The 25,984-nt window shown below is 44.1% G+C and overlaps 2 protein-coding genes and 1 pseudogene across 2 annotated transcripts; 2 read left to right on the top strand and 1 right to left on the bottom strand.

Moving 5' to 3' along the window:
• Nucleotides 1-69: 69 nt before the first annotated feature.
• LOC117853405 (protein phosphatase 1 regulatory inhibitor subunit PPP1R7 homolog) lies at nucleotides 70-3,926 on the top strand. The gene is made up of 6 exons (XM_034735780.2): nucleotides 70-498; nucleotides 1,449-1,679; nucleotides 1,862-2,008; nucleotides 2,081-2,223; nucleotides 2,350-2,464; nucleotides 3,328-3,926. Exons 1-6 carry the CDS (start codon nucleotides 184-186, stop codon nucleotides 3,406-3,408), a joined length of 1,032 nt encoding a protein of 343 aa, XP_034591671.1. The 5' UTR covers nucleotides 70-183; the 3' UTR covers nucleotides 3,409-3,926.
• A 471-nt stretch (nucleotides 3,927-4,397) lies between these two features.
• On the top strand, nucleotides 4,398-5,624 carry LOC117847420 (early nodulin-like protein 7). Its single transcript, XM_034728630.2, has 2 exons — nucleotides 4,398-5,089; nucleotides 5,221-5,624. The coding sequence occupies exons 1-2, from the start codon at nucleotides 4,876-4,878 to the stop codon at nucleotides 5,622-5,624; spliced, it is 618 nt and encodes a 205-aa protein (XP_034584521.1). The 5' UTR covers nucleotides 4,398-4,875.
• A 15,267-nt stretch (nucleotides 5,625-20,891) lies between these two features.
• Nucleotides 20,892-21,806, bottom strand: LOC117838478 (ethylene-responsive transcription factor ERF037-like; annotated as a pseudogene).
• Between the last annotated feature and the right edge of the window lie 4,178 nt (nucleotides 21,807-25,984).

The raw sequence follows: 25,984 nt of genomic DNA, 5'->3' as shown, positions 1-25,984 counted from the left end.
ATGGTGCTATTGTCAGCCCAATTAATGGGCCCAAATATCATTCGGCCTGGCGTATAGAGAATCATTCTCTTCTCCTTCCCCTGCGAAACCCCAGTTGCGTACACTCCTCTCCTGTCTTCACCCCGCCGGAGCTTCTTCCAGAAGCTTCTCGAAACTTGAATCCACGCTCAGCCCGCGATCCCCATGGCCTCCGGTGAGGGTGCCGGCAATCCGCAGGCCGCGGCTGCCAGCGGTGAGGCGGAGGCCAAGATGGAGACGGAGGAGCAGGAGGGGCCGGTGCTGTGCCTCGACCTGACGAGCTACCAGCTGCACGATCTGAGCGAGGTGGAGATCCCGCCCACGCTGGAGGAGGTCGACCTCACCGCCAACCGCCTCACCTCCGTCGACCCACGCATCGGCCGACTCGCCGGCCTCCGCAAGATCTCCTTCCGTCAGAACCTCCTCGACGACGACGCCGTCGCGCCGCTCTCGTCATGGGACGCAATCGCCGGATTGCAGGTGATTACTGCCTTGAGGAATGTGTGGTTGCGAGGCTTTGTTGGGCCAATCCGAACCTAGATGTTCAGTTCCGGCTATTTGATGCTGTGTTGGATATTCCTGCAATTTCTTTCTAGTATAAATCGTCATTTTCGTATGACCGCCAATCTGTGTCATCCAGGAAAGCAAAATTTACATGATGCCTGGTAATGTGATCAATAACTATTCATTTACCATTCTATTGTTAATGTTACTTGTTTTAAACGGGCCAAAATTAAATGCATTGTATACTATTCATAAGAGAAACGAGAGGGTTTGTGTATGGTTTTGGTGTGACGAGAAATAGAAATTTTTATGAAACTTGTGTGCAGATTTTAGTGCTCCTGTAATCTCATTCCCATCACTGAGCCATTTAGTCCCCAATAGTATTAGGTATCAAGTTAGATAATTGGTATTAATAGGTGATCGATTGTACTATGTAGCCACTTGGCTCAATCAGTGTAAGAACAAGCAGCCATAATGGTGTTTACTCATACAATTTTAGCTAGATCCTTACAATACGAGCAGACCTAGCAAGGAGACTAAATTTGGGTCTAGCACACTGCATGAAAATTTGCAGATTTGCAGACAACTATATGGAGTATTTCTTATGGTTACTTAGAGGACCCAATAACAGTTGAATGCATTGTTATACTGTCCTGATACTTTCACAACATGACCCAAGCATTTGCCATGGGCAGAGTTGGAACACCACCCTTTCCTTCAGTAAGCTTGAGAACCGTTGTGCTGAAAACAATGGATATAGGCTTTAAGTGCCTTTCTTCCTTTTGTTTTATTGATGAACTTCTTTGTTTCTGCTCCAACTTTATTGATGCTTTAATTTTTAATGCATTCTGGAAAAATCACTTGATTTATCTTAGAAATAGGGAAGTAGTTTTATAATGGTATCTAACTCCCATTTCATATTTCAGGAGTTGGTCCTTAGAGATAACAAACTTACAAGGATTCCTGATGCCAGCATCTTCAAGGGTCTTCTGATTTTCGATGTATCTTTCAATGAGATATCTTCCTTGACTGGGCTGTCCAAGGTTTCCAGCACATTGAAGGAACTTTATGTTTCAAAGAATGAAGTTCCAAAGATGGAAGAACTTGAACACTTCCATGCATTGGAAATTCTTGAACTTGGTAGCAACGGATTAAGGGTAAGTTCTGTAGAGTAAATTGTACTTGACTCCTAGTGTTCATAACTGAGTGCTTCCATGTTGTTTTATGGAAAGTTAGGTCCTCTGGCCAGTGAACCAAGCCATGTCTGATGACATATTCTGTACGGAGTTTGTTTAGATCCTGTAATTTCCTACATCCTTACATGCTCATCTTATTTCAGGTGATGGAAAATCTTGGAACCTTGACAAATCTACAAGAGCTATGGCTGGGAAGAAATCGAATTCGAAGTGTAAATTTGTGTGGTTTGAAACTGATCAAGAAAATAAGTTTGCAAAGCAACAGGCTAACTTCAATGGATGGGTTTCAGGTACTTTACTATAACATTTCCTGTTTGCCTGTTCTAATTGATGGTTGTTAATATATCTGTTTTGCAATTCAGGAATGTGTTGCATTAGAGGAACTGTACCTTAGCCATAATGGCATTCAAAAGATGGAAGGCCTCTCTACCTTGCAGAACCTCCGTGTTTTGGATGTTTCATCTAACAAGCTAACCACTATAGAAAATATTGAAACCTTAACCAGGTAACATGATACCATGTGATCGAGCTTCTCATTTTCAGCACCAAATTCTAAGAAAGTACAAAGATAAACAGCAGGATAAATTGACTTCCTCTGACTCTTCTGTTATCATCCCAACTTTCTATACAGGTTGGAGGACCTGTGGTTGAATGATAACCAAATACCATCACTTGACGGGATAGAGGCTGCTTTGGCTGGTTCACGGGAGAAGTTGACAACCATATATCTTGAGCGAAATCCCTGTGTAAGTATTTCGCATCTTTTATATTTATTCATTGAATGCTCTTATAAATCAGAAAGGGCGTCAAGATGTACCATGACCTGAACATATCTCTGTATAATTTATCATCAATTGATGTGTCCTTTATTGTTGCTACTTGTATCTTTCTTATTAAAGATTGCTGTGATTATGCCCTATTGTTGATACTATGTCCAAACTTTTCACGAAATTAAACATTTTGGTGAATATTATCGAAAACACAGCTTGATTTTTGAATTCTTGAGGAGCAGTTTGCAAACCTCAGTGGTACTGTGAAATGTCCACGTTAATAGAACTGTTAATGAATTGCAAAACATGTTACTAGTTCTGTCATCCTGAATGAGCTACAAAACCTTTTTAACTTTGGCTGAGGTAGCACATTGGTACTTAGTATTTACCCTCCGCTGAATTGGGCCACTTATAAAGTTGCAACCTTGATGGCTTCCACTTCATTGATTGTGGGGTGCTTCTGACCATTGTACTGTTTCTGTATCTTTGTATATATTGCTTGAATTTGATCCACATTTGGATTCGGGTGCTACTCATCGTACCATTTCTTTAATGTGCTGCGCAATTTCGAAATTTCACATAAAGTGTAATAACGAAATACGAAGATAACAACATGTGCATTGTTGAGTGTGGGAAGCTATGTGTACTAAAACTTTCTTGCACCATTAAACACGGAGAATGTCTTTTGGCTATTAGTGAAACATGTATTGACATAATCAAATATTTGTGTTTGAGCTTAATACCATGATCCTGATTTCATGACAATCAATTAGTAGAGTCCATGACAAAATTATTCCCTCACTGTCTGATGTACTAATTCCTTTTTGTCATTTTTGCAGGCAAAAACACCAAATTACTCATCCACATTGAAGAAAATATTTCCAAATCTTGAGCAAATTGATTCCGATATCATAGCATGAAACTGGCGAATCGTTGCATAGATACTCAGGCAAAGTATGCCTGTTCTTTTTTTTCCTGCTGGAGAAGGCATATTGAGCTCTGTGAAGGAATTGTTTGAGTCTTTTGATCACGCTCAGAGACATTGAGGAACCAGTTATCTGCTGTTCACGGGATATGCACGCCATTGCCAACTCTGCCCGGCCTATGGGGTTGGAGAAGCTGGACAGGCAGGATATGCATGTAAGCCTTTACGAGCTGAATAGTAGTGATCGGTAACCAAATAATGAACGACTGATGCTTGAACCAGCAGAGATGTGAACCCATGTTGCTATTTTGAAGATGCTGCATTTGCTTTCTCTGTAGCTTTATTTCACGCTGTTTATTTTACCTTGATAAGAATATGAGATGAGGAACAGTTAGCACTTAGCAGCTCAGCTCATCTGTATGTTACTAAAAGTAGGCACGTATGTATGTTGGATGACAATTCGCCAATTTGCAAGGATTGAAGTGATGACCTGCAACTTTTTTACAAGACCAATTTCGTACATGTGCTTTTGCCATTAAGTTTTGGAAAAAGTCCATTTTTACTCTCCTCACCTATTTACTCTGTCCACTTAACTCCATAAGAAAAATTTAGACTTACTTTACTCCCAAAACTATTTCATTTGGTCCAATCTACCCCCTAATTAGATTTATTTTTTTTCTTCACGTACAAATTGAATTTTAATTTTAGATTTGGTCGGACACGATGTTTTATGTTAGAAAAATATATTAGAATTTTTTCATGGTTAGTTTTCGTACAATGTTGTATATCTAAGATCGATTTCGTATTAAATATTCCTAACCTATGAAAATAACCATAAAAATTTGTTAGTATAATTTTCTAGCATCAAAATTCAACTCATACAGAAAAAAAGAAAAATCCAATTAGAAGGTAGATTAGATTAAATGAAATAGTTCAGGGAAGTAAAATGAGTCAAAACTTTGTAAACTTTGTTTAGAGGTTTAAATAGACGAGGGGACTTTTTCCTTAAGATTTTGACCAAGTTGTTGATGCCTACCAGCTTGAAGAAGTGGGCCTTTTGGGCCTGAATGTCGCCGTAGTGGATCGGAACATCTACCTCTCGTAGTCAGTTGTCGGAATTGCCTTAAAAAAAAGTTGTCGGAGTTGCCGCCAATGCCAAGTTTGGAACTGCCGCCGCTCACCACGTTCTCCCACTCCCCCTCTCGTCGTCTCCGCGCGAGTGAACGCAACCGCCCATCGGCAACGGGCGCCCGTTCGAGGCCACGCACGGCAACGCTCCCCTCCCCTGTCGTTGCCACCCGTTCCCTGATATATCAAGCCCCAGCTTGCCCTGCCTACCCTCCCGAGCGTCTCGTCCTCGATCTCCAATTCGTCGTCATCAGTTTCTTGTTCGAAGATCCGAGATCGCTAAAGCCTGAGAGAAACCTCCGGAGCACCACCGCACGTCGTTCCTCGGTTGGCCATGGCTGCCGCTGCTGCGATGACTCGCGGCCGTCTCGTCGCGCTCGCCGGCGTGCTCGTCCTCGCCGTCTGCCTCCAGGCGGCGGTGGCGGCGAAAGGGACGCCGTATATAGTCGGTGGGGCGGACGGGTGGCGCGTGCCGCCGCCGGAGGTCAAGGAGCGGTACTACGCCGACTGGGCCTCCAGCATCACCTTCTACGTCGACGATTCCATCGGTAACCGACTTCGTCTCACGTTCAACCAATAGCCAATCAACAATTCTCTGCTTGTTGTTAGCATTTCGCGATCACTCATTCCGCCATCGTTTCTCTTCTTGTTGCTGGTCACCTTTATTTCGATCCGGCAGAGTTCGTGTACAGGAACGACTCGGCGATCATGGTGAGCAAGGCGGGGTACTACCACTGCAACGAGACCGCCCCCAACGCGGTGCCGCACGACGGCACCACGCTCTTCGTCCTCGACTCGCCCGGCCCCGCCTACTTCGCCAGCGCCGACCGCGGCCGCTGCGCCATGGGGGAGCGCCTCATGATCGACGTCCTCCCCGCCGCCGCCGCGCCGGCCCCGTGGCCCGCGGCGCCCGGGCCGTGGTCGCCGTGGCTGCTGTCGCAACCTCCAGCGGCGGCGGGCACGTCGCCCGTGCAGCACCAGCACTCCGCCGCCGCCGCGGCGCTCGCTGCGCCGTCCTCCGCAGCTCACGCCGTCGTCGTCCTGGCACCCGTCGCGCTGGCGCTCGCAGCCGGCCTCGTTTGAGCAACTGCAGTAGCATTGTGTCGTTAGGTTGTTAAGCACTCTGATCCGGTGGTTTGAGTCTTGGAGTGCCGTGTGTGTGTGTTCCTGTTGCTGTTTTCAATTACGCATGTTCATTAGGTTGCTGATGAGGACTTCGTACGTTGATCAATCAGTGTTGTCGTAATGTAGTTTCGTGTTGCATGTAAAATAATGCTTGTATCTAGAATCAGTATCTGGACTTTCTGTAATTAGTATTTGGACTTCGATCCACAGTGTCAGTGTTTCAGTGGTCTGTGTTTAGTTTTACCAACTTTCTCTTTCACTCTTTTTTTTCACATAATCTCCCATGATCCCATAGTTCATAAAAAGTTTATTTGTGTCGAACAAGTGAAGTAGAAATTTCAAAGATAATCAAGCTGCAAGACGAAACTCACTGCCTCAGGCAGGTAGATATATACCAACCAAAAAAGGGGGAAATGTGGAACGCATGAAACTCTCCGTTACTAATCGTAATGGATTCGTAAAATTTATAAAATCCTGTAGCGCGAGTTTGTAGACCAAATCGATCTTCTTCCAGCTTTTCCGTATCCATAAAAAACTTTTTTGAGGTGGCCACCTCTTAGTAGTGGGCGGCTAGGCCCAAAGAGACAGAGAGATACGCAGGCCGGAAGAAAGAGAGATGGGCCAAGTTCGAATTAGCCAAGACCATGATGGAGTAACCAATTGATTCTTTGAATTGTTTTAGTTCAAGAAATTCAATGAAAATATATTAGCACGGCATAATAGAATTGGTGATAAATCAATCTTGAATTATGAAAATATTAGTATAATCAACGACACAAATTTTAAGACCTAATAGAATCGGGTTATTTTTTTTTCTATCTCTAATATTAGTATAATCATTATTTATTCACGAACTCTTCTTCCTTTCTCCTGCTACAGTAGCCAGCGGCGGTGGAGAAGCAAACTTTGACCTCAGCTCGATTCTGTTGCTTGCCCCTCCTCCCTGGCGGCCTCGTCATCGCCGGAGGGGGAGGGGAAGCTAGATCTGGCGAGTGTTGTATAGTTTAGGCCTAGGGTAGATAGTCTAGGTGCTAAATAATTGCTTTCATGGTGGCTTCCCTCCATAGGAAGCTCTGATTCTTCCCTGCTGGCGACGGCGATGATTGCTACGGCGGTGTGAAGCTTTTGTCCTCCATGGTAGTTCCGGTGATGGTGAGGTCTCTGGTGGGCTTGTGAGGTCAGTCTGTTTCTCTTCTGATGTGAAGGTTAGTGTTCCCCTTTGGTTCAACTGAGGGTGAACTGGATTTCCCTTTTGTGGGGCTACTATCTGGGCTGCTAGTGACCTCAGGAGCAGGTTCAACAGTGGTGGACTGCATCTGGGGCATCAATGCTGTCGGTGTTGCCGGTTTTATGTTCTTCCTCGACCTTGACGACAACGGCCGATGAGCGCCAGAGGGGAGACGACTTGCGGCTACAACGGGGAGGTCACGTTGGGTGTCTTGGATGAGCTTGTCTCTTGGGTGCTGTGCTTCTTCCTCGACTCCGGCAGATCCGGAAGACGTGCGGCGTCCAAGAGCAATGCGTGAAGATCCAAGGACTGTGTTCTTAAATTTGATCTTTGTCAGGGTCTTGTACGCAAATTTGCACTTCTGGAGGATAGGGTTTGTGGACTTTGTTATAATTCTCTTTTTCTCTAGGGTGCCAGATGTAAAAGCCCAGCTTTTATAAATGGGATCCAGTCCCTTCAAAAAAAAAGAAGAACTCATTATTTTTCTTAAAAAGAACACATTATTTTTCTTATTCTCCAAAAACGTGCTCCTTATTCCCAATATATATATCCACATTAAAAATATATATTGAAAGTTCTATCACCTGCCTTTTGATCATGTTTAGCAATCAAAATCCCCGCGATTCAAGAGGGGTTTCTTTCCCTGTGGGGATCGGATCTCACGAGCATTAATCGGAGGAAGGTGGGAGGGGTAAATCAGGGAACTCGCCGGAGCAGAGTAGGATCAGGAATGGAAGGGGTGAGAAACCACTGCGGCCCGACGTGGGTGGGGACTGCGGCAGCGGTGTATGGCGACTGCGGCTACAGCTAAGTGCGGGTGCAGCCAACTGTGGCGGTCCCGTGAGGGGTGGATGGCGGTGGCAGCCCTGCTGGTGAGGAGGGCATGCAGCCCGCGAGCTTGTGGAGCTTGAGAAGAGGAGAGAAGAAAGAAAGAGGACTTGACATGTGGGTCCAGTACCACGTGTCATCCACGTCAGAAAAACCACCTTTCAAAACAGCTAGATGGTCAATTGTGAATGGTTTTGATAATTGGGTGATCGAAGATTCCTAGTTTTAAAATTGGATGGCCAAACTCAAACGGAGGTAATAGTTGGATGGTCAAAATAGACTTTTTCTTAAAATTATATTCTCTAACAATTTAATTATGTACACGTACATAACTAAACCACAAATTAATAAACCGCATATATGTATAAAGGGGAAGACCATCTATTTACTCAAACCATTTTACAAAAAAGAGTATAATGTGAAAATTTCTTGCTAAGGAAGCTCGTGCTTGGTTTCTCCCAGGCGCAAAGCCCTCCTCCTTTATTAATATAATATTGAATAGCATAATTAAAGAAAGCATTTCACAAAAAATCTTATAGAACTAACCCACCATTGCGCAGAAAATTTCAGGTGCTAATACAGCTTATTAGCGGATGTTCTAGACTCTAGACATTGGGAAGAACCAGAAAAAAACGTCTCTTTGCGCCTGTTATCCATTTGAAATATACTTTGTCAATTAGATGTCTTATCCATTTTGATTGCTTCTATCTTTCTAGCTGCCGATACGATAACTGCTATCTTTATGGGTGTCTCACAATCCATTCGGTGCCGATGGACATGATACGGCCGACAGGAGCAGTCTTGGAGTCTTGGAGCATGTAGCTTAGAGAAATAGAGCTATGCCCTTAGGAATCTGGGGCATGTGCCTCCCACCGGGCGCTCTTTAAGTAACCATCTTATCTACGAGAACCATTCAAACGTTGCTATCCATCCAAAGTATTTCAGCCCAGCTAAAACAGACAAAATACATTTTAGTTAGGTCGGAAAAATGTGGAATGCACGAATTTTGATCCACTATAAAAGTCTAACCCAAAGTCTTACGAACTGGAAAAGCATGTAGCGAGTTTGGGCCAAGTTTGCGCCATCCTCTCACTCATTTCCTTTTAAAACAGATAGAGAGTGTGTCTCCTTCATATTTCAATCTCATCTAAGAGTGTCGTCAAAACATGTAATGAGATGGAGTACTCTTTTGGTCTTATCACTAAGACAATAGCATTTTTTAGATAAAGGAAATAATTACGGCCTCTGCGACCGCACACAGCCAAGTTCTTGCATCATCCTCAGCTTAGAAGCTGAACACAAAAAATATGGAAACGAGTACACATAGAGCATGAAAAATTCAAAAGTATAGTCTATTATTGCTTCTCCATCCATTCTTGGCGAAAATATCCAAATCGACAATCTCTAGTGCTTTGCTTGCCAAACAGATAGTCTCCCTTGTGTCATCATGCTGCAACAGGGACCAAAATCACAGCCAATATCACTACTGGAAAACTAAGCATTTATCTCAAGGCTGAGTACCGGTTGCATTTTGGCCGGACCTAACGGATAGTTCCCGAGGAGCCCCCCGTAACCTCCTTTAGTACCGGGTGGAGGCTCCACCCGGTACTAAAGGTCACCCATGAGTACTGGTTGGAGGCTCCACCCTTTACTAAAGGGTGACCTTTAGTACCAGGTGGACTTCCCACCCGGTACTAAAAGCTCCCGTCTGCCACCCCCCACCCCCGCTGCCCACTCCTTTCTTATCACCCGACCCTTCCCCCCTCCTTTCTCTCTCTCTCTCTCACCTTCCACTCCTCGATTTGCCTCCCCTTCCTCCCCCGCTCGCCCCTCACCGGCAATGAGGAGTAGCGGCGGGGCGAGGTGAGGTGGCGGTGGGCGAGCGGGAGCGGCGGGCCGGGGGCTGAGGAGGACGGGGCTGGCGGGGGAGGCATGGGGGAGACCGGTCGGGCGGAGGGAGGGCGGCGGCGGGGGTCGGGCAGGAGTAGGGTGGGGGAAGGGCGGCGGTGGGGGTCGGGGGCCGGGGGGGGGGTGTGCGGGATTTCATTTTTTATATTTTTTAATACCTTTTAGTACCGGTCATTTCAACCGGTGCTAAAGGACCCCCTTTAGTACCAAATTAGTAGTACCGATTGCGAAACTAGCATAAAAGGAGTTCCCAACCGGTACAGAAGGGTACAGAAGGGGTTTCCCTAGTAGTGTATGCTTCCAATGACATGCATAAATGAATTGAAACATATTTTTAGTAGCCATTATATACATTTTAAATGAATCTAGCAGAAACTGCCATTGTAGTATATATTTGACGCACATGCACGTATCACCTTCGTTTGAAACACTCTAGGCTGGGCATCTTCAGAACAGTACACATTACGGCAAGAAATTATGGTGCGAGGACTGTATCATTGTCATTATTATTCTACTTCGGAAAATAAAAGAAAAACATAGTAATAATATGTAGAAAACTATTCTTTTTTTTAAAAAAAATGCAGAAAACTAGTGGGCGCGAGGGTCAAACCTTTCGGACCTGCCGACGAGTCGATCACAATCCGTTGACAGCTCCTCTACAAGTCGATCCATGGTCGTTAGCTCCCAAAAAGAATAAAATGAGCCAGGTGACTATTCGTTTGTACCTCATGCATATATATAGAAAGTTAGAAACCGGAGAAGGGCATGATTTGAAGAGCTATCGATCTTCCATGCCCATGCATGACATTTTTGACATTCTGCTTAGCTTTTCCGAGGCAGAACGGTCTGGGTGGGCCCGAACTCTGGTGACGCGCGTGCCGGATTTCAACTCGCTGAAAACCGAATCCAACCTACCTACCTAGCAGCCTAGTAGGATCTACCTCTCCCTTTCGACCTTATTACAGATTTTACACTCACCATATAGTAGTATAAAACACCATACACAACACACACAGTCGGCAGGTCCGAAAGAAAAACAAAAGAAAATAAAAAGAAAAAGAAGAACGCACAGATTGACGATACAGATTTGCTCGGAAACTTGATATGGTAGAGTAGATAAAAAAAAGATGCATATAAAAAAGGGACAAAATAACCTGGAGAAGAATATAATCGCTTTCACACAAGATATGGTACTGCTCTTGCATTGGAATTGAAGGACATGCGATGATCGAGGCTGACAGGACAGTACAATAGAAAGAGTGATATCTTTTGACGAGCCCCGCTTATCACTAAATTAACAGACACAAACTAATTGAGTGTACCATTGACACGGGGAAAACTCTCGTGGCCCGCCTAGGTGTAATGGTGACCTGCCGCCTACTCGATAGACATCCCCGTGAAGTTATTTCTTGATATAGAAGCATATTGTTATTTTTATTCGTCCGGCATCAATCAATCTCAAAACTTCAATTTGGAAAAACCCTGTCTTATTATTGATGGTAACGTTTTCTTTAGTGACAGCGATGTACGTATGTACTAATCAAGCATTATGGGAATAAGTAGGTACAGCTCTTGATTTTGTTTCATTTCGTAGATAAAGGAAAATAATACAGGACAGGAGAAATCAAAATGTAAGAATGAAGACTATTATATAACATATATAAAATCTACTCACTTCTACACTATTGTTGCAATATAATCATATATACTGACATACTCCCAATATAATTCAGGACGAAGGAGTATGGACCGTTAATATAATTTTACCGTGTAAAAATTGGTAACGTGTGCATGGGAATAGGGTCTCTGGTACAGTCGAAAATGAGGATAATGGACTTCAAACCCTTAAAAATCAGTCTTCACCATGGACACAACGTACGTAGCTACTCCTTTCGTTCTAAATTACTATTCGTTTTGGTTCTTCTAAATACATAACTTTACACATGCACCTAGAAAAGTCGAAACGAATTGTAATTTGGGACGGAGGGAGTACATAATTACCTTTGTATTGTCATTATGTTTCTTTAGCCAAGAAAACAAAATAAACACACAAAGACACGTGTGGTTTAGTAGTAACTCTGCTTCAGTATAGAACATTAAACACTGCATAACCCACCCTAGCAGTACTTTTATGCATATATATGATGGCTCCCTGCTATCCAGGCATCGCATTGCCCTACCTATGATTAAAGGCAGATCTAGCGAGACGATCCGACGGGTCCCACGACTCTCCTATCTTGGCCGGTCGATCAATTTGGCGCGAAGCAATCTTGATTTTGCGTTTGGACCATGCGTTAGGGCACAAGTGTTCACGGATCAGCAGACCAGGGACTGTTCATCCAGATATACTTGTTCAGTGGTGGACGGCTGCGATTTATGTCATCTTTGTGGATTAATTTAATACGGGCAGAGACAAGGCACAAGACTACAAGCTTTGCGCTTGCGCCCGTGATCGCCAGGACATTTCTATCCCCAGCAAGTCCGTTTCTTCTTTAGATCCGATCCATTACAAGCATTATGAGAACCATTTAGACAAGCAGTGTCAATGTACAAAACCATCACTTGATTAATTAATCGCGTACTGCTGTATGTCAAGTTTCTGAAATATAATGGGTAATTTTCTCATGAATATATATATATATATAGGCACACTTGATTTGATTAATTCATTAAAATTCGAATCCTGTAATATATATGAGCTGGGTGCATGTCGCCAAGGTCATTTGACAATATGACTAATCTGTATGATAACAACTAGTACAATTATCTTCTTCATAGACAGGCGTAGAAATTTGAGTGCATAAGGCTAGTCCCAACCCATAATGTCCATGGGTAGTATCTATGTTGCCACATGAGTAAGATACCACTTTAGAAAACTACACTCTACAACCCATAATTTTTTGATGTGGTTTGTCGTCTCTCATTCAACCAATCATATTTGTTCTTCATCAATTACGAAGACAATATCCTCTCCCAATACAAAGTTCAATACAAGCAGTGCATAGGTTCTCATGTAGAAACTGGGTCCTGCATGAGTCCCAGTTTCTTCCTCTCTCCATTCTCTCTCTCATTTAATATAATGCCACGCAATGTAATTAATGCTATGGAAACCATCCTAGTTGGAGGGTTGGAACTGCCCTAACTATGCCAACTACCATGCATGCATGTGGCGGCGCCAACCTAACATATTGCATTGCATGTGCTGGAAAAGGAAAGTGTTATTATTAAGGTCGTCCCAACCCTCCACCTCAGCTGGTGTCCATAGCATTAAATATGGTGCCATGTAGGTAAAAAGTTCAGACGGTATGTGGTATGATGAAAGTTAGTGAGGAGAAAGGGAAAAGAGGAGGACTTTGGTTTCTCACGCCCGAAACGAAGTTGGCTCGGACTCCAACGCACAAAGAAACGAGCAAACTCGCGATGGAGCTAGCACATGTTTCTTCCCCACGCGTTGTGGGACCCATCACCGGGCCGGTCCGCGCCCAGCCAATCTCGCCGTTGCCGCCGGTGCAGGCGTGTTCCCCCTCCGCTGCGAGCGCTCCCCACCACTGCCTGCCGCCTGGGCCTCGTCGTCGACGGATCTGGCGCGGCGCAGGAGGGCGGAAAGAGGAGGGTCGCTGGCCACCAGCGCCGCCAGACCCGCTCACTCGATGCCGCCGCTCGTCTCGCCACGGCGGCCTGCGCGCAAAACCCATGGCCCGTCGACACGCCACCTCGCGGAGCCCGCCGCAAGCTCTGCAGCCGCCGCCTGTGCTTCAGCAAGCCGCCAGGGAGCGCTCTAGCTTGACGCCGCAGCACGTCCACGTTGCTTTGCAGCCAAAAAAATAACAGCGGCGTCCACGTTATTTCGGGCCCACGCAGTGAAAGGCTGCGTTGGGTGGTATAGTCCGTTGAGGTGATGTCTTGTCTGCATGGCATTCATGGAAATCAGCTGGGTAGTTTCTGGGTCGGGACTGCCAGCGCCTGCAGTTGGGCGACGTCGTCGGGCGTCGAATTCTTGTCTAGCCAGTTGTCAATCATGTTGGACCATCGGTAGATAGGTAGCTTTGACGATGGCTTATTCTTATCACATTATCGTTCGAATAGTGATCACAGCAAAAGGATTAAAGAAATGTTGAGCTGATAAGATAGTTTAATTTACAAATGCGTGGCTTACATGGTTAGGAGACGGCATCTGATTCCATGCATCGGCCGCAAGTTAATTAAAGAACTGTTTTATTATTTTTGGGTTCATTACTTGACTATGTAAGTGTGGTACGTGAGAAATAATGCAGCAATTGTTTGGCACTGGGGTTTAATCTCTAGATTTCTCATCTAATCAGAGGCAATAATGCAGATGATAACTCTCTCTCCTCTCATTTACAAAGTACTAGTAGTATGCAATGGTGCTCAAACTCATGGGAGGACTAGCATGTAAACATGGTGCTAGGTTGCAACTTGCAAGACTATAGGGGCATAGTCTTTCTTCTCTTTGCTACGTACGGCCACACAAATCCTATCTATGTCCTAAAACAAATTATATATACGATCGAACATCCACGCATGCAAAGATTCTTCTTCACGTAGCTTTTGTGTGATATGTGAAAGAATCACCGTGTTGTCGTCTAGTAGCTCTCCTATACTAAACAGTTCTGCATTTGCACCGGTGTACATGCGCGTGGCGTCACTGCAACAAGGCCAACTTGGTGCGGTCCACGTGGCAGCCAGAGGGGATGCCGACAATCGCTTTCCTAGTTATTGGCTGACTCACCGTCGCTACTCGCTACCGCGACAGAGACGTACGTGCACGTAGTATACCTGAAGCAGAACTGGTCATAATGTACGTGTATTTCCCAGTTAATATAAGAAGAAAACAGTCCGTACATCTACATGTGGGATGAAGTATGCACACACTCATAAAAGATGTGCAATGAAATGGATCTACATGTATTCCAAGCTAATCAACAATCATGAAATGGATCGATCAACCGGTCCCAAATCGATCAGCAGGTGCGAAGAAGAATAAATCGAAGCTCAGTCTGCACGTAGCACTAGCACCGATCGATTGGTTTCAGAGCAGCCGTACCCTGGCCTAGGATACTTTGCGTGCTCATAATATCCTGGTCACTGTATCACCGTCGTCGTCTTGCTTCGTCGGAGGCTCGCAGCACTAGTATCACCGTCACTTTCCTGGTCACTGTGCCCGCCGGCTTGCTCCCGGCGCCGGGCCAAACTGAAAAATATACGTGCGTCCAAGCTGCTAGTCCTGCAGGAGCTGTTTGCCACGTACTTTCGGTGAGGGAACTGCACGGTGGCTTCGGACAACAGCTTGAAAAGTAGGATCGGAGCTCGGTTGTTCAGAAATTTAGACCAGCTCGGCTATATACTCGCTCCTTTCTGCTCCGTTCTAACGTGTCGATCGTTTTAGACTTTTCTACGTATATAAATTTTGCTATGCATTTGCATAGTAAAACGGAGGGAGTATAATCTAACATAAGCGAACTGTATAGTAAAATCTATGTATCTAGAAAAGTTAAAATAATCTACATTTTAGAACGGAGGGAGTATAATAGTACACATCTATTAATGAATGGTGGAGCCGAACTACGTATTTTTGAAAATTTTCTGCTGTGACACATTAAACATACAAGCATCGAAGATAATAATGTTTAATCGGTGAGTTATTTGATGCTTAACAGTTAACATTCTTCTTTCAATAATGCTAGCTGGATCGGAGCTAGCAGTCTCTTTCCCTCTAGTATGAAAAATATGTGCCATCTTTAGTGTTTTTCGGTTCCTGTCGAGTGTCCGCAAATTCATCGATTGATTCCGACAATTATCAGTGTTCCTTTCAGCAGGTATGTCTGCTGTAATGTTTGCCAAATGCTTTTCAAAAGTTAGTGCGCTTTTTGAATTGCCAGACGGAGGTGATCGATACACGACATACATGCCCTTTTTATAAAAGTTAAAGATGATACTACGCACAGTTTCAGCCGGCTCCAGATTCACCTGCCATGACACATTACTGCAGCTATAGCAAGGAGCTGTTTCCTAAATCGAGAGGAAAAAATTTCAAAAAAATAAATCGAGAGGAAAATAAACTGGTGAAGTTATTTTTTTATCTTCATTGGCTCACCACTTTAAAATCGTGTTCGGGACTACTCCGCTCTAGATTTTCAAGCTCGGGACCTCCGAGTCATGCCATACAAACCCCTCGAGCCAGGAATGTGTAACTGTTGCCGTTTTAACACTCCTTAGAGGCTTAGACTGGGGGAAAAAAAAAGGTAGCGGGACCGTCTTGTCTGATTGCTCCACTTGTGGACAACCAACAGCGGCTGGCACGTGCTCACACGTGCTTCTGCTCCTGCGGCGCGGCAGCACGCGTGTAGCGAATTGGAAAGCCGGAGTCCGGGCTGTGGCCGTGGAATTTTGCAGTCATGTTTTTTATGTTATATATTTTTGTTTGCTAATGTTTAGCGTATTATTGTTTATGCCCATATGTTGTTATGGATTCAAAAGATTTCTGGCACATTGCATGGAGCATGTAAAACATGATGTTGATCTTAGCAGTGCGTTCAGGACTAGACCACCCTAGTATTTTTGGCACTATCCAAAACCTACTATTTTAGACTTTACTTTTTAGGCACTCTTTATATTTGACTATTTGAGACTTAGAGATAGTGTCAAATAATAATAATCACGTTTCCAGTCCTGGTCGTGCTGCAGTTTTGTGTACGGACGATGCAGTTGGATTTTTCCGCAATGGGAAAGCGACAGGCCGTAAAGAATTAATGACTTGTCATCTTGCACGTGCTGTTCTGAAGCCACACAAAGCATGGACACATGCACGCGGGAAGTAACAGTACTATATGCAGTTACACAACATTACATACTACTAATAATGCATCAAATAAATAACGAGTCAGTTAACTAACGGTATGCTACTGAAGGAGTAAATTCATTCTCGATGGACGATGAATCGGGAGACAAGATGCATGGATGCAACCTACTAGACCGACGCTTGCCAACCCGGTGGACTGAAATTAACATGCAGTGCATGCATGCATGTCCTCTAGCTAGCAAGATCGATGGTGATGGTTCCATGTACGTACGTCGCGATTGATGCCGCTCTAGCTTGTCTCCGGCTCCGATCAAGGTGCGTAACGCTTACAACACAATGAGGTCAGCAACAATGTTGTGATATGGCTTTAGTTTAGACTAGCAAAATGTCCGTACGTTACCACGATAAAAGATCAATTATGTTTTTCAAACTAATGATATTTTTTATTGCCATCACTAAATTTTTATTCCACTTATTGGATATCTACATATTTAATAGAAAACCAAAAGAATTTTGACTTAATTATTTCCTTCAACTCAAATACCTATTAAATTAAAATATTTTTTTATTCAAGCAAGAGAGTTAAATCAGCCTCCGATGGCCACTGATAGCCCCTGATAGGGACTCTTTAGTCCCGGTGGGTAATATCAATCGGGACTAAAGAACCCCTTTAATCCATTTTTGTAAAGGCTAGCGGCCCTCGGGAATCTGGTGGGACGTTTTGTCCCGGTTGCAATGACCAATCGGGATTAAAGGTTCCCTTTAGTCCCGATTGGTGTTTCCAACCCTCTCCTTAATTCCAGCGCCCAGGCCTCCTCTCCTTAATTTCAACACCCACAGGCCTCCTCTCCTCCTCCCTCCTCCCTCCGGCCCCCACCTCCTCTCCTCCCTCTCCTTCTCCTCACCGGATCCGGCCAGCCCCCACTCCCTCTCCCCCGGCTCCTTCCTCTCCCCCGGCCGAGGCAGGCGGCGGGCGCAAGCCGGGGGGCACGGCTGAGGCCGGGGCCGGGGCGGCGTTGGCGGCTGGGGCCAGGGAGACGGCTCGAGCGCGGCCGCGGCGGCCAGGCGGGCAGCTAGGGCTGAGTCCGAGGTCAGGGCACCTTGCAACTAAAGCCCTATGACAAGTGCAAGACGGTCGAAAAAAAGAGGCAGAAGCCTCACTTGCTTTAATATTAGGTAGAGATAGAAAATATTATATACACTAGGCCACAAAAGATTTGTGCTAGCGGCTAAATGGGCTCTGTGCTGGCGGGCCGAGCACCCGCTAGCAACCTTGAGCCTGCACAAATGGCATCAGTGCTGGCGGGTGCTCGCCCGCCAGCACAGAGGCTTTCTGTGCTGGTGGGTGGTTACATCACCCGCTAGCACAGATATTTTTGCAAAAATAAAAAAGCTCGCTCGTCGTGCCCGCCGCCGACCGCCGCTCCCGTCCTCGCCGCTCTCGTGCCCATCGCCGACCACCACTCCTGTCCTCGCTGCTCGCCGTGCCCGCCTCCCGTTGCCGACCACCGCTCCCATCCTTGCCGCTCCCGTGCCCGCCGCCCATCGCCGATCGCCGCTCCCGTCGCTGACAACCGCTCCTACCCCCGCCGTCCGCCACTCGCCGTGGTCCGCAGCGGCTGCTGCTCCAGCCGCTCCCGTGGTCCGAACTGGCTACCGCTCGGCCGCCCCCGCCGTGGTGCGCGCGCCTGCACTAGCCGCCACTCGGCTGCTCGCCGTGGTCCGCACCAGCCGCCGCTCGGCTGCAGCCCGCGCGCACGTAGCGTTCGCTGCTCCAGCCGCCTGCGCGCCCGCACCAGCCGCTCACCGTCACTCCCACCGCCCGCACGCCACGGGAGGAATGAGGATAAGGAGGAGGAGAAAGAGGTGATGATAGGAAAGAGTGAGAGCATGCGGATAAAAAGGAGAAGGCAGTGGCTGTCCCTCGCTTGCGATGGGAAATTTCGTTTCCCGCGCCACGTTTACGCGATTTGCGCTGGCGGGCAACAGTTATGTGTTGGCGGGTGACATGCACACCCGCCAGCAAAAATCCTTCTAAATTTTTTACTTTCCTTTTAATTTTTTAAACCAAGTGAATGTGATCAAAATATTGAAACTGCTACAAAATAATGTATATATGTAGTCTAATATATGTACAAATTATATTGAGATATATAGGATGATTTTTTTGGCAAGTTAGTTCACAAGTTGGAGAGTTTTAGTTGAGTCTTATGAAACATTATAAGTTTGTTAACAATGTATAGTCCAATTTTCTTAAAATATGTTGAAATTTTGGTATCAAGGTTGTTCACTCGTAAAATGATTCTTTACCAATTTATATGATTTAAAAAGCATTCGTGCTGGCAGGCACTTATGCCACCCACCAACACACATGCATCTGAGCTGGCGGACTTTAATTTGCCGGTCCTGGGACCTTTTGTGCTGGCGAGTAGCAATTAGGTCCGCCAGCAATAAAAAAATTAATGTGTCAGGACAAATCATTTTTGGCGTAATGATATAGTCAGTTGATGTATAAGTGAATTGTTCACTTTTTTATCAATTTAATTTTTTAGGTTAAACTAGTTAATGCATTGTAAGTTGTAACTCAACATATAATAGTTCTCGAGCAACGTAGGGCCGGATAGAATCGTACTGCGGTCATCAAATCTAGTTCCCTGTAAGAAGCAGGCGTATTGCTATGAAGTAATGGATGTTGCTGGCTCATAATATCCGAGCCACCTCGTCGCATCCATGATCCAAATTCCATGCTTACACAGGATGCCCATGGCCCTGATCTGATCTGACGCTTGCGCTTTGGCACCTTTTCAGTCTTGTGTCGTTTCCTTCTTTCTTCGCACGTTCGAGGAGTTAATGTGGTTCTTTTGCAAGCACTACACACACACAGACGTGGGATGCTATTGTTTTGGTTTTTCGAGGTGCACATTTTTTGATGTGCACATACATGTGTCCTTATATCTAGATATATAGCAAAAGTGATATATTTAGAAAAGTTAAAATGAATAGTAATATCTAGATACATAGAAAAAGTGATTATCTAAAAATTAAAATAAATAGTAATTTGTAAAAATTAAAATAAATAGTAATTTGGTACGGAAGGATGAGTAGATAAATGGAACGGACGACGACCGTTCAGTTGTGAAACATTGTCAGATATGAATGTGCACGGCAGTGATGCCAAAAGTACATACAGCAGACAGCCTTTTAGACTGGACACACTCACACACACATGCACGGTTCCACTTCTCTGCTGGCCTCCTCTGACATGATGCTAATTTTTTTTTAAAAAAACAATGCTAAGATTGAGAATGCACATTGTTATCTGTTGATACAAAAAATTGAGAAGAAACCGTTGAACTTTTAACCATAGAGTGAGCAAATTGATGACCCTAAGGTATCTACCGTCCTTCCTCATTTTAAGTAATTGAACTACTTCCTCCAATTGTAAATACAAAGTCCATCTAAGTTTGTCCTAAGTTACTTTTTTACCTTCCACTATAAGTATCTAAAATTTTATATGGGTTGACAATACAAGATTGACATTACTAGATTTGTCATAAAAATGCTTTGTTAATGTATAGCTCCTTCGGTTTAATAAGACAATATATTTTAATGTATATTATTAATACTCAAAATGTACCCTTATTTTGAAATTTAAGTTCAACTAATTGAATTAAAGAGAGATGGTGGATACCTTTTGTCACCGATGTGCACCCCTAGAGATTAGCACTTATCCGCGCGAGGTCATCTATGTCTTTTCTAGCGGGGTTAACATTATTCTCTCCGGCAAATGGTAGGGTCTAAGATAGATATTCTACAACTTGGAGGGAAACCAAGAGGGGGAAGCTGACCACCCAATGGGGCTATCAGGTTGGGGAATGGAGTATTGCCGTTGGGCGGAGCTGTTGGTAGGGGGCTAGGCATCTGAATATAGGATATGTAGCAATGGAGTAGGCAACGGGGTGTGACTGAGGGTATGAGTGGGATGATATAACAATCTCGTATGAGCATTATAAAGTGAGGGTAGAAGGGAAAACTGTAAAGTATCAACTGTCAAAAAACGGGGGAATAAGGGAGTTTGTGGGGAATAAGGGAGTTCGTGGTGGCGGCAGTGTGTAGGTGATCAATGGGTTGACGAAGGTGATGCTGAGATGTTTAGGGGTTGTGTTTTGAATTGAATCGGGGTTGAACCATTTAATCTTCACCCTAGCTCCAAAACTCTAACTTATTTAGTTCAAATAAATTTGTGAAAGCATAACTAGACTTTCCATTTTTATTCTTATAGCCCAATAAATTTCAATTATAACATTTCCAATGATAACAGGGTCTCACTAATAAGGACACTAAAAATTCAGAGACAAAACTGCAAGAGCAGAAATCTTTTTTCGCGGAATGTCAAGTCGAAAAGAAGTGTGAGGACACCCAAAAGAAAGACACTTAGAACTATACAACCCCAGCAAGTTCCAGCCTTTTTTGAAGAAATAACAAGATGCAATTGGCCATCTACAGATTCAGAAAAAAAAGGGAGAAAAAGGAAATGGAGAGATTAACAAGAGCTAATTGCACACTAGTTTTTGTAATGGAAATTACACACTCGTTGACTGATTAGCAAACCGACCAGCAGGCTGCAGGCAGCAGCTACAACTGCAAGTTCCACAGGGCACCAACCGGTTGCGCCCAGCCGGGGTCGCCATCGAGCCCGCGCAGGTCGTCGTGCGCCGCAGCCGCCGCCGGAACGTAGCCGGTGTCATCGTCGGTCCACATCGGATCGCACCACGACGCCTACGCAGCAACGTGGAACACGAACGACGTATCACCGAACGCCACGAACTCAGCGTCGTCGTCGTCGTCCAGCCGCGGGAGCTCGACGATCGCATCGAGCTCCTTGTCCTGCAGCTGTCCCGCCGCAGGGGCTGCGACGGCGGCGGACCCAGCTGCTGCCAGCCGGGAGGAGGGCTCCATGGCCGCTGCGCGCGCCGCCGCCGCCTGGACGTCTCGCGGTGCGGCGGAGGTCGGGCGCGGGAGCGCGGCGGCCATCTCCGGGAAGTTGAGCACGGCGGCGGGTCCGTTGACGACGAGCGCGGGCGGCGTCGTGCGCGCGCGCCGCCATCTCCGGCGTCGGGAACGTGCCGAGCCAGATGCGCGACTTCTTGCGCGGCTCCCGGATCTCCGACACCCACTTCCCCCACGCACGCATCCGCACGCCGCGGTACGACAGGTGCTTCTCGCCGCCGTCGCGCGGCCGCCTCTTCCCTCCGCCGCTGGCGCTGCGCTTCGACGCCGCCTCATTTGGCGACTGCGGCGGCGAGGACGACGTGCCTCCAGACGACGCCGGGCTCGACACCTCCGTGTCTGGCATTGCAAATCGATGGAAATGGCGAGCTGTGCTAGTCGACAAGCTCGCATGGAATGTTCAGGTTGAGCTGCTTCTACGAGATCATTACTCGTCGTTTTAACTTTTCTACATTCATAATATTTAATATGTATCTAGATATAAACATATATAAGCCAAAAGGACCTATAAACTGGGATGGAAGGAATACTACGAGAGATGCTGGATGAGTGAGAAGAAGAGCAGGAGAAGGGTGCACTTGTGTTGTGGGTAAGAGAAAAACACTGTTTGGTGGCTGATAAGCCGACTGAATAAGCTGAAGCGAACAGGTCTAATAAGTACTAAAAATCATGCGTACTCTGTAGGACATCCTTCCTGACGGATGTATATAGGTCGACGAATCACAAGCTCATGGTTGAAATTGAATGACGTAGCAATTGCTGCTGCAACATTTTCTTTCTGTACGAAAGTAGTCTAAAATAACCTTGATCTATATCTAAGCCTGCGTTATGTGAAATTTGAATATTTTTCCCTTAAAATCAGTTTGCGGTCCCATGTCCAGTGGGTCACCATCGATAAATGATCGTACTGGTAGTTTTTCCTTGTTTTTTGACCGAAGTCAGCAGGGAGCTCCTACCTATTTTTTTATATTTTTTTATTCTAGACCAGTTTAATTCGCTCCCACGAGGAGTCGAATCCGGACTTGTTGGGTGCTAATTAGATGTTCTAACCACTAGACTAGACCCTTTCGCCAGTTTTCCTTTTTTGAAATGATATTTATTCACATAATCAAATTTTAGTAAAAAATCTCAAAAATTCAGAAATTTTGGTCGGAATTTCCGCCTACCGTTCTTATTGGCCCTTTTGATTTTCTTTCTTAAAAAAACATAGCTAGAACACTGATCCAAAACTGCCAACCAGCCTCTACCATTACAAAAATAACTTAAATAATCTTTAATCTTGATTTCAATCACCCACCTATATGGAGCTTCGTAGGGGGCTCAAGCCCCTACCCCACAGTTGGATATGCAGCTGGTATCAGGTTGTATTAGATTTTATCTCAATTCTTTGTTTACATGTATCTCGTGTCAAGGGGTGGTTTTTGTTAGCCATGCTCTTAATAATCTCAGGTTAAGCAATCTCCACCTCCACATATTTTATTCCTGTGATTATTGTGACAATGTTACTAGAGAGCGAACATAGTAGCTTCTTTTCATGTAAAAAATACTTAATAAAATGCTTGAATAGTCTCATGTTGATAGTAACGGAAAAACCAAACAAGTTAAATAGTGATAAGATTTCTCATATTTTGGGTAGCATGCAAAGTGTTTGGGCCAACATTGTATTAGAGAGCCCGGTGGGACTAAACACTCAAATGGTGGTGTAAGCCCAATGCCTACAAGTTGGGCATCCGCCAAGGAACACAAATATACGTTGGACGGTTATTTAAAAATAAGGAAAAGTTCAAATTACCTCCCTCAAGTATAGCGAAAGTCCAAATAACCCCTGAAACTATCTTTTGGTTCAATTTACCACCTAAACTATACTATTTGGTTCAACTTACCCCCATAATGCAATTTTTTCTTTTTATTTCTCCATACATAACTGAATTTTAATTTGAGATTTTGCAAGGTGGTAGTGGACATTAGAATCTATGTTATAAAAATATGTTATGAATTTTTACCATTATTTTTCATATAATTTTATTTACCAAGGATAAATCTATTATTAATATCCTACCCTGTCAAAACGATGATAAAAAATCATGATATATTTTTCGCAAATGTGTTATTATGTCTTTTATCATCCTGCAAAATTTTAAATTAACACTCCACTTGTGCATGGAGAAAAAAAGATGAATTGCATTAGGCGGTAAATTGAACCAAATTGCAAAATTTAGGGAGCAAAGTGGCAACCAGAACCAAGAAATACTTTAGGGGGTTATTCAGACTTTGACTATACTTGAGGGAGTAATTTAGATGTTTTCCTTTAAATAATCACACATTAATAAGTGGGAGAATTTAACCAATTTATTACATGCTGAGACAATCCCTCACCTCTTAGGCTAACTTTTTTAGTGTGGAAGATTCTGTGATAATGTTTGGACCAATATAAAATACTATATTTCAATGTTAATGTGGCTATAATCAGACAGGAAATCTATGTGTACGATGAACCTGAGGCTGAGAATAAGCAAACCAGCTGCGTGCTGCTACAAACTGATCGAAGCAGAAACAATTTCATAATATATATCTCGTTTGGGCAACCTTGCAGCAAAAAAAAAAAACAGTCAACAGTCCGTTTTTGCTAGTTTGAAATTGGCAACCATTATGATTCTGTTTATCGGAACTGTTGGTGAAGTTGATTGGGTACAGCCATACATATATTTGATGCACAGTGTGTACATCACTATCAATAAGTCTATTAGCTAATACTCTTTTTAAAGAGAAAAAAATACTCCATCCGCTCTAAATTATAAATCTTTAGTTTTGTCTAAAGTTAAACTTTCTATTTTTAACCAAATTTATAGAAAATACATAAATGCCAACATCATACTATTCTCATTGGATTAGCCATTAAATATATTTTTGATAGTGTAATTGTTAAAATATTTTTTCCTATTAATTCGATCAAAATTGGATAAATTTGACTTAAAACAAACCCAAAATTATATCTAATCTGGAACAGAGGGAGTACATAACAAATTTCAAATTGCTGTCTAGACGCTATGCCTCCAACTAGAGGATCAAAATTTCTAGATTATGCCAACCTTCAATGGATCGACAGCACCTTTGTTGCCACTGTACCTAAGTCCTAATACGAGCAATGCATTAATTTCTACCTCATGTCTTTACACAAGTTAATATAATGCATATTTGTTTTGTAGAACGCTTATATATATATATATATATATATATATATATATATATATCTCGACCTTCTCACTGACACCCCTCCGTTTCGCTTTTCCCTTGCAGTACTAGCTGAGTGGGCCCGTGTTCCCCGTTTTCAACCGGCTGAGTATGTTTCAAATTAAACTACCCAGCTGCAATATAGGGGTTCTCCTTTCCATTTCCATCTTACTGCTTCTACAAGTTCTTATTAGACACTTTATTTGAACCACATTTTAATTGGCGATATCAGATTCACTGTACCACTAGTCAACAAATTAGGTGTTTGGTTTGAGAAATGAAGTGGGTCGTCCATCATCTCTTTACTCCTATATAGTCTATGGTTGAAGCATCAAAGGGGAAGCAATCAAGAAAACTTTTATCATTTTCAGAGTAGACAAAAAGATTGCGGATCCAAGGGAAAAGAAAAGGGACAGAATAACCAGAAGGAGAAACACAGCCGATATATATCGCTTTCACGAGAGATATGATAACGTTGCACCTTCGATTAGATATATTGTAAAATAGTAAGTACGATATCTTTTGATAAGCCCCATTTATCAATAACTAAATAAACACTCACCCGTCAAGCCGATCATTGGCTAGAAGAAATTCTTGTGGCTAGGATGTGGTGACCTGCTGCCTAGTTGCTAAACATCCATCCCGGTCAATTTATTTCTTGATGTGGATGCATATTTTTATTTTGCTCGGCGTCCTTCTCAACACTGCTATAAAGAAATTCAAAATGCTGTCTTGCTGATGGCGCGAAAGCGATTTTTGTTCAACTTTTTCATTGTTTGTTTATGACAGCGACGCACGTATATGTGCCATATTGTTCTACTCCTACCTGGAGCTACCAACGAGCATGCATGGGAACAGGTATAGGCGCAGGATCTTTTCATTTCGTAAAGACATCATTTAGTTTGAAAGGAAGCTGGTGTAGTAGTATATGCGATTCGACCAGGAAAATAAGAATGCCTGTGCATGATTGCAACACATATACAGATCTAGCACTAGTCTTGATGTCTATAGTTGCATACTCTTCCACAACTTCTCTCCCGAAGCACACGGCGTGTATAGGCGAGAGATTGCCATGTCGTCGAGTCCTATAATTGTACTTCCTATGTCTTAAATTAGGTCATTTTAGGGTTTTGGAGGAAGCAGAACCCATCTCTTACATGCATGTAAATTACATGATGTAATGGCTGATGGGCACCTTACTGCTAACCAGGCATCGCCCAAGCAGAGGTAATGGCAGCAGACGATCTCCGTAACGATCTCTACGGAGATGATACACCAGCAGAAAACTCGCCT

Source organism: Setaria viridis, chromosome 1 (assembly GCF_005286985.2).
Source record: "Setaria viridis chromosome 1, Setaria_viridis_v4.0, whole genome shotgun sequence".
Lineage (NCBI taxonomy): Eukaryota > Viridiplantae > Streptophyta > Magnoliopsida > Poales > Poaceae > Setaria > Setaria viridis.
Note: the sequence above shows the minus strand (reverse complement) of the source record. Positions and strands in the feature narration are given on the sequence as shown.

Excerpts from the sequence above, each read along its gene's own strand:
- LOC117847420 (XM_034728630.2), top strand. The coding sequence starts at position 4,876 with ATGGCTGCCGCTGCTGCGATGACTCGCGGCCGTCTCGTCGCGCTCGCC. Across the intron at positions 5,090-5,220 it reads CTACGTCGACGATTCCATCG|AGTTCGTGTACAGGAACGAC; the intron begins GTAACCGACTTC and ends TCGATCCGGCAG.
- LOC117853405 (XM_034735780.2), top strand. The coding sequence starts at position 184 with ATGGCCTCCGGTGAGGGTGCCGGCAATCCGCAGGCCGCGGCTGCCAGC. Across the intron at positions 1,680-1,861 it reads TTGGTAGCAACGGATTAAGG|GTGATGGAAAATCTTGGAAC; the intron begins GTAAGTTCTGTA and ends ATCTTATTTCAG. Across the intron at positions 2,009-2,080 it reads CTTCAATGGATGGGTTTCAG|GAATGTGTTGCATTAGAGGA; the intron begins GTACTTTACTAT and ends TTTGCAATTCAG.